Source organism: Alosa pseudoharengus, unplaced genomic scaffold (genome assembly GCF_046254945.1).
Source record: "Alosa pseudoharengus isolate Yale_2024_CS ecotype anadromous, Long Island Sound unplaced genomic scaffold, YU_APseudo_1.1 YU_APseudo_1.1_scf_1, whole genome shotgun sequence".
Taxonomy (NCBI): Eukaryota; Metazoa; Chordata; class Actinopteri; order Clupeiformes; family Clupeidae; genus Alosa; species Alosa pseudoharengus.
Genome location: NW_027468564.1, coordinates 17,828,991 through 17,844,234, shown reverse-complemented (window position 1 = coordinate 17,844,234; position 15,244 = coordinate 17,828,991). Strand labels below are relative to the sequence as shown.

At 41.2% G+C, this 15,244-nt stretch overlaps 2 protein-coding genes across 2 annotated transcripts in view; both read left to right on the top strand.

Moving 5' to 3' along the window:
- Positions 1-6,520, top strand: part of LOC143117242 (NACHT, LRR and PYD domains-containing protein 12-like) — a 30,135-nt gene extending 23,615 nt beyond the window's left edge. Inside the window, exons 11-13 of the mRNA XM_076278838.1 lie at positions 586-753; positions 2,867-2,910; positions 4,944-6,520. Coding sequence (XP_076134953.1) covers positions 586-753; positions 2,867-2,910; positions 4,944-5,500 — 769 coding nt within the window. The 3' untranslated portion in view covers positions 5,501-6,520. The remainder of the gene's footprint in view (positions 1-585; positions 754-2,866; positions 2,911-4,943) is intronic.
- Positions 1-15,244, top strand: part of LOC143122144 (NACHT, LRR and PYD domains-containing protein 3-like) — a 235,363-nt gene that overhangs the window by 50,356 nt on the left and 169,763 nt on the right. The gene's annotated exons all lie outside the window — the stretch shown is intronic.

Genomic DNA, 15,244 nt, shown 5'->3' with positions numbered 1-15,244 from the left:
TGTGCTACAGGTAATCACAGCCATGGAAATATCTGCTACCAATGCCACTCTGACTTGCACCATATTGCTTTCATACATCAACAGTTCTACTACCAATTAATCATGGCAACAGGTGGAAGACACCAAATTGCTTCTTATGTCCTTTATTTAGATTTTTCCCTCATTCATCCTCCACCCTAAAGTAGTTCCAAATCTTCCAATTTGCAGAGCCTACTCACTTGTCTATATGTAATTTGGTAAATTGAACATTCACCCTACTTACTTACTCCATTTTCTCACTCAATAGCCGTCAAATGTGACATTATGAAATCGCTGCCCTCTCGCTTTGAATAAATGGAATGTTCACATTGGACAATTTAGAGCAAAAAGCGGAGTGTTTGAGTGGGGATGTCCTGAGATATCGCCACTCAAGGAATGTCTCTTGTTCAATCAATTAATAAATAGTTTAACCAGACATATTTGTTCTAAAATAAACAAATAACTTCATACTTAAACAGTCACCAGTTGTATGCAGGTAAGAATGAAAAGGACCATCTCTCTTTCTCTCTCTCTCCCTCCCCCTCTCTCTCTCTCTCTCTCTCTCAGGCTCTCTGATTGTCTCATCTCAGAGAAGGGTTGTGGTGTTCTGGCTGCAGCTCTGACTTCAAACCATCTAAAAGCTCTTGATTTGAGCCACAACATTCTTGGAGAATCAGGACTGAAGCTGTTATCTGCTAGACTGGAGGATCCCGTCTGTAAACTGGCGATACTTGAGTATGTTTGGACCGTGTGTAGTGGTCTATTTTCAAATATGTATTGCAATAGCTGCTTTACACTGACATGTATTTGTTATCTCTTTGATGCAGCATCCAATAATGCAAATATTTAGAGGTGTGTTCAAATTCACAAACATAGCCGAATGTGTAGGAACTTTTACAAACAGTTTTCTGTTTTGTCTTGAGTTCTCCATTAACTTTTCTGAACACTCAGGGTGGGTTTCACCAACAAGGATTAAATTCATCTTTTGGTGTAGGCCTAATCAAGGATTTGTAGATCCAGGTTTAAATTGAATTTGTTGCACCACTTAATTTTAAGCATGGTTTAACAAATCCATGATTAAAACCTTGACCGGTGGGTTGTACCAACAAGGATTACGTTTTAACCTGGATTAAATCAAGGTTTGTCCATTAAACCTAGTTTAAAGATAGTCAGGTTGCTGCCATATTTAATTGTGCACATGCTTTTTAAATTTAATCTTATTACAAATTCCCTGTTGAATCGGTACCTCCTTGAAAATTACTCATCATAAAACTCCATAGGGTTGAGACGGTCTTATTTGTCTTTGTGGACTCGATTTTCGTCAATCCATCAAATATATGCAGCCATTTCAGACCTTTAAAGCAAGTTTAAAATGAATCCCTAACTGAAATTTAAATCTGAGTTTAAAGCAGTTTAGCAACAGGATTAAAATGAAACCAGGTTTATGTGAACATTTAAACCATTAAAATATTAAAAGGATGGTTTAAACGTAAACCTAATTACCTTTAAACTAGGTTTAAAGTTTGGTGCAACCCGATTAATGGATAAAACATACTCCTCGTTGGTGCAACTCACCCACAGTGGAGCTGGACAAAGAGTTACTGTTAAGATGGACCCTTTGCACCATTTTTTTTTCTTCTTGTTTTCTTGTTTGCCACAAATATTCATCACTGTTTTGGCAAATTTCAAATTTGAACGCCTCTCAGATTCCATGCTGCGAGATTAACAGAAAAACAGGGAGCTGTTTATCTCCATGTTACAAGAAATACTAAAAAATACTTTTTTCTTATTGTCTGTCAGAGAGGCCATTAATTCTGTATATTGGGACACATATGAAGTAGATCAAAGTTAACCAAGTTAAATTTCTATAAGGCCTATTATTACTATGAGTAACCAGTAATGCAACAAACAATCATTAATTTAGGGTTCTCAACATGTGGTCTGTGACCCACAGGTGGGTTGTGAAGGTCTTGCTGGTAGTCCCTGACATACATTAAATGTATGTGGGGGCAGCCGTGGCCTACTGGTTAGCACTTCGGACCTGTAACCAGAGGGTTGCCGGTTCGAACCCCGACCAGTAGGCACGGCTGAAGTGCCCTTGAGCAAGGCACCTGACCCCTCACTGCTCCCCGAGCGCCGCTGTTGATGCAGGCAGCTCACTGCACCGGGATTAGTGTGTGCTTCACCTCACTGTGTGCTTTGTGTGTTTCACTAATTCACGGATTGGGATAAATGCAGAGACCAAATTTCCCTCACAGGATCAAAAGAGTATATATACTTATACTTAATGGAGTTTCACTGTTGGAAATTGCATTTGTTATTCAGAGGTAGTCCTCATATTGCTCACTAACTCTAATCTAAGGGTGTGTAGGAGAGTGTGTGATTGTTTGTGTTTGCATGGTGTGTGTGTGGGTACTAGGGTGTGCAGGAGTGTTGACTGTGTGTGTGTGTGTTGGTAGGGTGTGTAGGAGTGTGTTTGTGTTGACATGGTGTGTGTGTGTGTTTGTGTTGACTGTGTGTGTGTTGGTAGGAGTGTGTGTGTTTTGTTTGTGTTGACATGGTTTGTGTGTGTGTGTGTATTTGTATGTTGGTAGGGTGTGTAGTAGTGTGTGTGTTTTGTTTGTGTTGACATGGTTTGTGTGTGTGTGTGTGTTTTCTCATGTTCTCTCCTCATTGCAGTAGTATGATAACAGGTCACATTTCCATACTGTAGCCTGCAGGTACAGTAGATGCACACAGCCATTTTTTTAAAGACAGAGTTGGGGCTTTTTACGTCATGATTGTCTCCTTCTGAGAAATAGTTGGACCTTGTATGGTACATTTGTGTGACATTTTGTTTTTCTTACAGAACTGGGGCTTCTGTAAGCAGAGCACGGCCACATTTGCTGAGATGTAAGTTTTTTTTTTTTTTGTTTATTCAGTATTTGTTATCATTCACGTGTTTGAATGTGTGTGTGTGTGGGTGTCTAACAGCAGTATGTGTGTGTGTGTGTGTGGGGGGGGGTAGGGTGAGTGAAGTGTGTGTGAGTGTGTTGGTGTCTGTGTGTGTCTGTTTGTGTTGACGTGTGTGTTGGTAGGGTCACTAGGGGTGTGTGTGTGTGTGTTCTAATAGCGATGTTGGTAGGGTGTGTAGGAGTGTATGTGTTTGTGTTGACCGTGTGTGTGTGTTGGTAGGGTGTGTAGGAGTGTGTTTGTGCTGACATGGTGTGTGTGTGTTTGTTTGTTTTGACTGTGTGTGTGTGTTGGTAGGGTGTGTAGAAGTGTGTGTGTTTTGTTTGTGTTGACATGGTTTGTGTGTGTGTTCTCATGTTCTCTCTCTTGTCTGCAGATGCCTGTGTGTGTGTGCGCGTGTTTTGCTTGTTATAATGGTGTAGGAGTGTGTTTGTGTTGACGTGGTGTGTGTGTGTGTGTTTTACTTGTGTTGAAATGGTGTGTGTGTGTGTAGGTAGGGGAGTGTATTTGTGTTGACGTGGTGTGTGTGTGTGTGTGTGTTTTTGTTTTGTTTGTGTTGACATGGTTTGTGTGTGTGTGTTTGTGTTGACATGGTGTGTGTGGGAGGGTACTATGGTGTGAAGGAGTGTGTGTGTTTTGTTTGTGTTGACATGGTGTGTGTGTGTTGGTAGGGTGTGTAAGAGTCTCTGTGTTTTGTTTGTGTTGACACGGTGTGTGTGTGTTCTCATGTTCTCTCCTCTTGTCTGCAGATGCCTGTGTGTGTGTGTGTTGGTAGGCTGTGTAGGAGTGTGTGTGTTTGTTTGTTTTGACATGGTGTGTGTATGTTCTCAAGTTCTCTCCTCTTGTCAGATGCCTGTGTGTGTTTGTGTTGGTAGAGTGTGTATTCTCCTGTCGGTCACATGTTTTAGCATTAGGTAAGTCTAATACCGATGTGTGTGTTGGTAGGGTGTGTAGGAGTGTGTGTGTTTTTGCTTGTGTTGACGTGTGTGTGTGTGTGTGTGTGTGTGTGTGTGTGTTAGTAGGGTGAGTAGGAGTGTGTGTGTGTGTGTGTATATGTTTGTGTTGATAGGGTGTGTAGCAGTGTGTTTGTGTGTGTGTTGGTAGTGTGTGTAGGAGTGTGTTTGACATGGTTTCTGTGTGGTGTGTGCATGTGTCTTCTCATGTTCTCTCCTCTTGTCTGCAGATGCATGTGTGTAGTGAGGAGTATGTTGTGTGTGTGTGTGTGTGTGTGTATAGTGAGAAGTGTGTTGTGTGTGTGTGTGTGTAGTGAGGAGTGTGTGTGTAGTGAGAAGTGTGTTGTGTGTGTAGTGAGGAGTGCGTGTGTGTGTTCTCATGTTCTCTCCTCACCTGTCTGTGTTGATTTGTGTGTGTGTTCTGTAGGTGTGTGTGTGTTTATGTTGACGTGTGTGTGTGTGTGTGTGTGTGTGTTCTCATGTTCTCTCCTCTTGTCTGCAGATGCATGTGTGTAGTGAGGAGTATGTTGTGTGTGTGTGTGTGTGTGTGTGTGTGTGTGTGTGTATAGTGAGAAGTGTGTTGTGTGTGTGTGTGTGTGTGTGTGTGTGTGTGTGTAGTAAGGAGTGCGTGTGTGTTCTCATGTTCTCTCCTCACCTGTCTGTGTTGATTTGTGTGTGTGTTCTGTAGGTGTGTGTGTGTTTATGTTGACGTGTGTGTGTGTGTGTGTGTGTGTTCTCATGTTCTCTCCTCTTGTCTGCAGATGCATGTGTGTAGTGAGGAGTATGTTGTGTGTGTGTGTGTGTGTGTGTGTGTGTGTGTGTGTGTATAGTGAGAAGTGTGTTGTGTGTGTGTGTGTGTGTGTGTGTGTAGTAAGGAGTGCGTGTGTGTTCTCATGTTCTCTCCTCACCTGTCTGTGTTGATTTGTGTGTGTGTTCTGTAGGTGTGTGTGTGTTTATGTTGACGTGTGTGTGTGTGTGTGTGTGTGTGTGTGTTCTCATGTTCTCTCCTCTTGTCTGCAGATGCCTGTGATCTCACACTGGACCCAAACACAGCAGACAGACGTCTCTCTCTCTCTGAGGGGAACAGAAAGGTGACACATGTGGAGGAGCAGCAGCCGTATCCTGAACACCCAGAGAGATTTGACTCCTGCTGGGATCTTCAGGTGTTGTGTAGAGAGGGTCTGACTGGACGCTGCTACTGGGAGGTTGAGTGGAGTGGAGATGATGGAGCTCGTAAATCTGTGGCCTATAAAAGCATCAAGAGGAAAGGGGACAGTGATGACGTCATAATGGGACACAATGCCAAGTCCTGGAGTCTGGGCTGCTACTCTAATTACAGTTACTCTGTCCTGCACAATAATAAACACACTTACATACCTGCCCCCTCCTCCCGCTCCGGAACAGTAGGAGTTTACCTGGACTGGCCGGCCGGCACTCTGTCCTTCTACATCGTCTCCACTAACACACTCACCCACCTGCACACGTTCCACTCCACATTCACTGAGCCCCTCTATCCAGGGTTTCTGTTTTATTATTTATATTCTGACTCCTCAGTGTCCCTGCGCAAGATCACATGAGCTCGTCCTCCAACCGGTACGTCCACAATGTCACCCTTTCTCTCTACTCCCCCTCTCTTCTCTTCCCCTCCCTTCTCTTCTTCTCTTCATCCCTCTCTCTTATCCCTTACTCTCTACCTCTCTCTCTCTGACCCTTCATTTTCTCTGTCTCCTCCCTTTTCCCTCTTCCACTCATTCTCCCTCCCTCATCTCCCCCTCCTCCCTTTCTCTTCTTATCTCTCTCTTTTTCATTCATCACCTGTTTTGGGGCTGTTCCATTTTCAGATTTGTGTGTGTGTGTGTAAGAGAGAAACTGTTGTCTATTTTGCACACTTCATCATCACCCTCTTTCTACACTTTTCTCTTTCTCTCTTCCCCCTCTTCTCTTCCTTCTCTCTTTCTGTATAAATGAGGCCATTTCACCAACTGCAAAATTAAAACACAAATTCATCAACACAAAACCCTCCGTAACATTCCGCAGTAGCCACGTAACCATAGCAACATCCAACTTAAATTGCAACATTCCACAGTAGCCATGTAACCGTAGCAACATTCATTCTCTGTGGCCCCTGGCAGTTGAGCATGCTGCAGGAACACCAGAGTCACACACTCCTGTTCATACACATTTGTAATGCTGAGATGCTATTGAGATTATATTATAGTATTTATTTATTTTCATTAGGCTGTTGACAATGGTGTTTAATATTGTCATTCTCCTTACCAACTTTTTAAATTGTTTACTGTTAAATGTAACTTGTATTGTTATTATGTGTATGTCACTTTTGGACAAAGGCACCTGCTAAATACCATAACCATATTGATATCTATATTCACTGTATAGGCTACTGTTTAGGTGATAGAAATCTGATGTTATTTTCTTCATATTCTGCACTTTTCCTAAAATGAATGTGTGTATTATAAGTGTTTCAGCAACAACATGATTTATGTTCTCTCTAAAGTTTAGTTATTTGCTGAATTTCTTTGAAAATGATTTATTGGTCTGAGGTGTCAGTGTTTCTATGTGTTCACACAGATCTATAAAACATGCTTGTGTTTCTGACTTTAAAATGTCTAAATAAAAATTCTGAAAGGACACGATGAACATGTAATTTCTTTGTTTCATTGTTTTCTGCCATTGCAAAATATTATGAGTATGTGATCTTTTTTCTGTAGTTGGTCATGACATGCATAAACCACCAAGGTCATATCTCCATTTAGTGCAACACTGTACCAGATGAGTACACTGCTTACGTTCACACATACGGTTCTGATGGGGGAACTGTGCTACCTCATGCAGAAACCAGGGGCATTGGTAGGTCATAAGGTTGATTCGGGTGTAGGGTAGTGGCACTATACTCGATGGTATATCGGTCAGAATATAGGACAAAGAAGAGATGGGTCTTAACTCTGTATTGTTCCAGCATTGATATTCAGAATTGCCAATATAGTATAGGCTAAACACACCGTCTGAAATTATAAAAACAAAATACGACTTAGATTCTAATTACTTACAGTAATGTTTCTGCAGCTCATTACACATAAATGCATCACTATTATGCTCATCAAGCTGAACTCGTAGGCTAGAAACATACAACAACACTAATTCCCTTCCAGTTAAGTAACTTTTGTTCGTGACTACAATTATTCCATGGTCAATGTCGCCATCTAGCGGCGTAAAACGGTATTGCGTAATTACGTTAACAGCACATACTCTCTCTCCTCGAGGTACGTTCTTACAACAGTAGAAACGCCAGGAGGTAAATTCCTCAGCTAAACACATGAAATATTACAATCTCATAGAGCGATTACACTATATTAGGCCTACTTCAAGTAAACTATAGCAAAAGCAAATTTAACTATATTAGCAAACCTCTTGCATAGGCCTACCAGTGTGGATTAACTCGATGTAAACATACGAATTTAGCCTACTTTTAGCCTAGGCTACTTTTCGTCAATGACTCGACACTCTGAATAGTAAATACTGGATTAACAGGTAAGTAACTTTATATTTCTTGGAGCATGCCGAAGTTGCACGTCTGCTCTTTAGGCTACTGCAGGCACTGGCAGAGAGAAACTAAACAGGAAACACGTGAGTTTAACAAAGAAAATATCGCGACAAAATGATCTATCGCGGCGAATGCACATAAAAGTCCAAGCCTTTTCTACTGTACACCTGTCTACAGCTGCCGCTGTTGATCTGCATGAAGTGGGGAAGGAGGAGCATTTAGTCAGGGGCGTATCAAGCTTTTTTAAAGTGTGGGGGGTTCTGGGATAGGAAAGTCAAATAATTTAAAATTATAAATAACTCCAGGGAGTAGCTACATTTTCTTATCATATTATGCAAATAAAACCATATATTGCCTACTGTCCTACTGTTAAAGCAACAAATGAGAAGAATTTGTATTTATACCCCTTGGCATCATGGACAGATTATGAGCTACTGGGCCCCTGGGCTCAGACATGAAATGGGTCTTCCTGCCCACCTCAGACATTTAGAACATTTACATGTATTCATTTAGCAGACACTTTTCATCAACAGTGACTTACATGCCAATTCTATTACAAGGGACTACACTGACTCCAGAGCAACTTTGACAGCCATGTTTAATTATTATATGATTTAAAATGAATTTGCTTTCAACAACGAAAAGCCTACATGAAACAGTTAAATGTAAATGAAGTTGCAAACATGAATAGGCCTACAAAAGGAGGTGAACTACAGTGCACGCTGAGTTCAAAATTCTGAATCTGTCTTTTAATTATTCTACCTTGTGTTTAATATGTTTTCTTTTTCATTTTTCTACAATTATATTATGTACTTTTTAAACATTTTCTTTAACTATTGCTCTTTAATTCTTTTATTAACTATTACGTAGGCCTACACTATGTAGCAAGCCTAAAGTAGCAATCAAGCTATAATGGTAAGTTCATCTCATTACAAATATGATATTTTTTTTAAAGGAGTCAATCTTCCCCTGCCTTTTCCTTTTGTGCATCCTAATATTGCCTGAGAAAAAAAGAAAGATTTATGTCACATACAATGCTGCAAAGGACTGCCAAATAAAATAAAAACACAGAAGTACTTGCACCAACAGATCAAGCTAGTTAAATGCAAATGCCACACTGGATAGTATGGCTATAACCTCTGGTTAGTTGGTTGGCATGGTTGATTGACCTTGTCTAGCATAGCATTCTCCATTGATTTTATGCAGGATTAGAATTACTAACAAAACAAAACTGTATCAGTCAGACAGTGAATTTTGGTTTACTAATTTAGATAATGCAGTAACAATTATCATTTAAATTCTAGTTTACAGGAGCAATTTAATTACATAATTTACCTTAATTTTAATCTGCCAAAAAGTGGGGGAATAGAATGGTGTTTCAGCAAAAGTGTGTATAACACCCATAACCCCTACGCTTGCTACGCCCCTGCATCTAGTGGCAGCTTGATCAGTGCAGCACTCCACCAATCAGGCCTTTATGGTACAGTGGACAGATGGAAGCCATTTGTTTTGCTGGGAGTTTCCCAAAAAGCACCTGAACGACTCTCAGACCATGAGAAGTAAAATCATCTGATCTGATGAAACGAAGACTGAACTATTTGGCCACAAAGGCGTGTGGAAGAAACCAGGCACAGAGCTGCACTGATGTTTGTCCTTCTTTACGCTTCTCTCTTCTTCCCAAAGGAACCCTGGATCTCATTTATAGTGACCATCGGGTCCTTGGTTACTCGTGTGACCAAGGCCCTTTGTCCCAGATCACTGTGTTTGGCTGAGCAGCCAGATCTATGAAGGCTAGGGGTGTGAATCTCTCATGTAAAAGACGATACGATTCACATACATGGGCACGATTCGATACAAGAAAAGATACATGTTCATAAAAAACGATTCAGTACGATTCGACGCGATGCGATTCGATGCAGTTCGATGCAGTTGAAGAATGGAAAGCATTCTGAAAGATTTTTTATCATTTGCTTAAGGTGCACATTTTATATTATCAATTATCATGGTCATGTCAATTAGGCAAAAAACATCTACATTTCAGTCAAACACAGCAGCAAAATACAACATAAAAATACATTTTTATAGACTTTATAGATTTTATAGAGTTATATCTGATTGTATTCAAGGAGCTAGCCTATTGTTGAGGTAAGACAATACCGAAATAAAATAAAACAGTGCTTAAGACAATCTTGGCCTTTTCTCAGATAGCCTACAAGAACAAAATAGGCCTAGCCTACATATCAATGAACTGGGCCTATTTTGTTCCAAGTCTGAGTGAATATGAACAAAATAATAATAATAATTTGTGCATCGTTTTAGCAGCCAGGGCCAAATTATTCTTTAACATTAAGGAAATCCCTTCATCAAACGTAAGGCTACTCTACAGACTATGTTGCCGTTTAGGAATGCTATAGTAAGTGTTTAATTTCGCGCTGGATTTTGAAAAACAAAAGAGTAAAAACTGTCAAAGAAACGACGAGTTGTCACGTGCTTAAGTTGCAGTAGATGTATGGGTAATGAAGTCCTTTGAAAACTTTGGGCAGTGAGTGTAGCCCAAAACGAACTTCATTACCCACAAATCCGTGCCACGTGTAGTTTCAAAACAGGAAGTGGGATGAACGCGCTGCTTGCAACGTAAATTAGAGTCTGAGCGAGCAGAAAAGGTTGTGAACCGATTCGTAACAAGTAAATCGATATAACGACCGGTTCATTTCAGTTTTATTCCGATACGGGGCTTAACATATCGATGTAGCCGTATCTTACACGTTAAAAACGGATACCGATACGTATCGGTTAATCTTTACACCCCTAATGAAGGCTGTTGGTTGTTCCAAATTTTTCCATTTGAGAATGATGGAGGCTATCGTGCTCTGCGAAAAAAAAGGGTTTAAAAAAAAAACACTCTCTGGGACCCGTTTTCAAAAAAGATTGTTTTTGGTCTCCTAAAACGCCGTCGTCGTGTGGAAGCAAGGCGTAAACAACTTTACCAGGATAGAAGGATCAAAAGTGTCTTAGGCAACTAGGAGCCCAGATCAACGAGCACAGGAGCGCCATCTACAGGAGAGGCACAAAGTCACCAGAGGTTGTTAAAGGCCAGTGCTTCTCAAACTGGGGGTCGCCAAACATATTGGAGGGGTCGCGAAATGATTTGATTAAAGACATTTTTGTAAAGGTTTTTAGTCAAAGGCTGCCATAGACATAATGCCTTTGATGTTGACATAGCCTACATGAGAGAAGACATTTTCTGCCTCTGCTTTCAATGCCCATATCACAACATTTCAAAAACTAAACTCCGCCGGTTAGAGAGAAGGGGCTCGCGAGACTTGGCCCATGTTTTTTGGGGGGTCGTCAGACAAAAAGATTAAGAACCACTGTTATAGGCCTACATGCATGCTTTTAGTTAAGCTGTTCCTTAATTAGTGCTTAATTAATGTTTTTTTCTTAATTAGTTCTCATCTAGCCAGTGTGTGAGTGTGTATGTGTGTCATATGACCTGTGTGTGTGTGTGTGTTATACACATACCAGTAGTGTAGCCAGGATTTTTAACAGGGCTGACTTTTGAGAAGTAGGGTGGGCCACTATTTCTTTACATTCAAATTTGCTAGACATCTGTAAACATCCTTTTAAAGCTTCTGTAGCAGCCTAACGTGGCATCTAACAACTTGATAAAACAAATAGGCCTACATAGCCTAAGCGTGACTTCAGTTCATTCATACATTTATTTGGATAGGCTAAACCAGTGGTCCCCAGACTTTTTCTTCCGAGGACCAGCTCACTATGCCTGGCTCTAAGAGAGGGCCAGAGACTCAGAGTATATCAGTAACCATAAATAGCTTAGTGCTGTGAACAACAGCAGTCTACCCTAGTTGAATACTCCATTACATTTAATCATAGGCTACTGCAATTTAATTGTACCATTATTAGCTGCTTTTCTATTACCATCATGCCATATGAGTGTAAAATGTAGCTCAAATGAAATAATACTAATAAAAAGACTTTAGCATTTCCAAAAGTATTAGCAGGGAGTCCTGAGAGTATATTTCATTTAAAATGTGTGAACTCTGAACTCTGTGTCTTTGCATACACGGCTCAAGTTGTGAACAAGCAATATCCTACAAATAATTTAAAGTTCTTAAACTATGAGAGTTTTAGCCTGGCTAACGTCAGGCCTCATCTCATTGAGATGTGGTCTGGGAACTACACATTCATTCTCTCGTATTTGAGACGTGGTTTACGAATGCCCAGAGCCGTTTATTGGATGCTAAGAATGTCTATCAAATGTCTATCTCGCAACACACGTCCGGGGACTCCATCAGGGCCAGCAGCTTTCTGAGCATTCACCCTGCCCAGGATGTCGCAGACCTCTGAGGTGGAAAATTGGAGTATGTCCTCGTCCGGTGAAACAGCTGGCTTGAAGGCTGCCTCCTTGTTTTCCCGGTCAAATCGAGCATAGAAGTGGTTCAGCTCGTCTGGGAGGGAAGTAGAGGAGGGTAGGGGAGTGTTGCAGGGGGATTTGTTGGTGATCGTATGTAGGCCTTGCCACATACGTCTGGGGTCGGAGGAGTTGAAGTGCTCTTCAATCTTTTTCTTGTAGGAGTGTTTGGCCCTGGATATTCCTTTCCTCAGGTCTGGCTAAGCTGTACACTTCCTGATCTCCCGATCTGAAGGCTGCATCCCTAGCCTTGAGGAGAAGGTGAACTTCTTTGTTCATCCAGGGTTTCTGATTAGGGAATAATTTCACTGTTTTATGTGTAGTCACTCCCTCTACACACTTGTTGACATAATCCAGGACAGAGTTGGTGTATGTGGGAATGTTCGTATGGGAGTCCATGGTGGCTAAATATTCCAGTTCAGCAGAGCAACGGGTACTAACAGTGACGCAGTCCGTGCACCAAGTTTTGTTTACATAAATGCATAAACCGCCTCCTCTGCTCTTACCCGAAGCCTCTGCTGTCCTGTCCGCCCTGAAGACAGAACGGCCTTCTAGCTCCACCACGGTGGTTGGGATGTCTTTGTTAAGCCAAGTTTCAGTGAAAAACATGAGGTAACACTTTACTTGACAATATCGACATAAGAGTGACATTGACACTGTCATGAACACATGACACTCTCATGGCACATGAACTCTAACCCTAACCCTGATCCTAACCTCCAACCCTAACTTGTTATGACAAAAACCGAATGACACTTAGTGACTTGTTTATGACATGTACATGACAGTGTCATGTCACTCTTATGTCGATACTGTCAAGTAAAGTGTAACAAAACATGATGTTACAGTCCATAAGTCTTTTCTGTGTGAGGGTCCAGATCTTAAGTTCGTCCAGCTTGTTCAACAAAGAACGCACGTTGGCAAGAAATATGCTGGGGAGTGCAGTTCGGTGCGGGTTTAGGCTTAGCCTAGCTCGCACTCCACCATGCTTACCCCGTCTCCGTCCGGCGAGCATTCCCGGTTGGGATGAGTTGTTCATCTGGTTGCGATTGTCTGATCAACTCCGGAGGTAGTTGGTCGAAGTTGAGTGGGTGATCCAAAACAAAATTCTTGCAGCTTTGATGAATATCCAATAGTGTGTATCTGTTGTAGGTTCGGTTCGCTCGAGTGTTTTGAGTGAAAACAAGTAGAATAGCCAGGTAAATAAACACTAAATTGCAAAAACTGGAGAGACGTCAAGCCTCACGTTGTGCACGCGCCGCCATCTTGGAAAAACGGTGCCTAAACGGTGCACAGCCAAAGAACTGAATGACTTCCGTCCGGTTGCACTGACACCCTTTATTGCAAAATGTTTTGAGAGGCTGGTCCTGAAATCATGTCTGCCTGCTACACTGGAGCCGTATCAATTTGCCTACCGATGCAACAGATCAACAGAGGATGCCATCTCCACAGCACTCCATCTGGCATTCACCCACCTAGACAGTCCCAATACATGTGTTAGAATGCTGTTCATTGACTTCAGTTCAGCATTCAACACTGTGATCCCCTCCAAGCTGATCTCCAAGCTCAGCCAGCTTGGCATCAGCAACTCACTCTGCAGCTGGATTATGGACTTCCTTACTAACAGACCCCAGACTGTTTAATTACTCCAACCATTCTCCCCTACAGCAGTGATCCGCTCAAACATCTTTGTTGCTGTCCATTCCAGCCTCAGCCTACAGGTACAGGTTCAATAAGCATTTACACCTTTTTACCTTTTTAAACAATAAAACTCACCTTTTTACCTTTTTAAGCAATAATACTTAATTTAATTGTGTCATACTTTGGAATATTATTATTCAGTTACCGTTATTGGCATCATTTTGATAACCACATTGTAAGGGTAAAGTTCCTGGATGATTATGCTTAACCAGAGGTTCGTTCAAATTTGCAAACGTAGGCAAATAGTTTTCCATTTTCCGTTTGCCTTGAGTTTTCGTAGAGCGCTTGCAAACAGTCGCAAACAGTCGGCGGAGGTAGTTCTCCGCGGACATACAGTGGAACTGGACGTGAGCTTGATGAAGGTAACAATACAATTACTCTTACAATCATTCAATCATCACCGTTACAATCATTCAATCATCACCGTTGCAATCATTCAATCATCACCCTTACAATCATTCAATCATCACCGTTACAATCATTCAATCATCACCCTTACAATCATTCAAATTTAACTGTTCAAAGAAACCGGTTTAAAATACAAAATGCAGCCGTTTTGATTCGTCCAGTAGGTTGGTGGCTGCCTTGGAGGCACTGATGTTCTCCCATTCAAACACACATACACACACACACACACACACACACACACACACACACGAACACATGCATGCATACAGACACACAGACACATAGACACATGGACACACACACACACACACACACACACACGGACACAGAAATGGTCCATTTTAGTATATTGTGCTACTTAGCACCCGTAGAGTTTCCAAACACTTCAGGGGCAGTATGTGGGAGAGCTACAGGGGGGGAGAGAGAGAGAGAGAGAAAGAGAGAGAGAGAGAGAGAGATCATGAGGTCCTCCATATGCAGTGTGTTCTCTGTTTCATTAGGGGGCAGCAAAGTGCTAATTACAGTTTTTCTCAGTCGCTTTGGTGCTATTCTCACATCACTATTAACATTTGCACAGCAGTTAGTGCAATTCTCAAAACAATTAGTGCAAACTGCAAAACCTAGTGGATGACCTGCAAAAGCACGTCACTTGCTCAAAATGGATAGTCCATTCCTCAAAAGCACGTATTCATATCAATGAAACTGTCAGTGTCATCAAAATGACTTGAAAAGTCTTGACACCATCGTTTATGAACAAGATAGTCAAATGGCTTTGTCATTTTGGCTTTGTTTTCATTATGACAGTTCTCTCAGTGTTTTCCAATGCAAAAAAATGGCAGAAAAAAAGGTGAAAAAAAAAACACTACCTGAACATGCTCAAGACAGCACTATACACTACTTGTATAGCCATTTGAAAACTACAGTAAAGTTACACATTGCTGTAGTTAGGGGAGTAAGTGAGTACAAGACACTGAATACGTAAATTTTTACTGTATATGCTCTTTGCAATTCTATAGCATTGTGACAGAATGTGATAACTAGTTCAACAATTTTGTATGTAATGACTCAAGCAATGAAATGAAGACTATTAGTTTTATAGGGAACGACTATTCAGTATCCATAAGTATAGTTCATTTAGACTGACATGACATAAGCAAATGATAATGTTAAAAAACAGCAGAGAATTGTATGAAAGCAACTGATACATGTCCAAAAGCA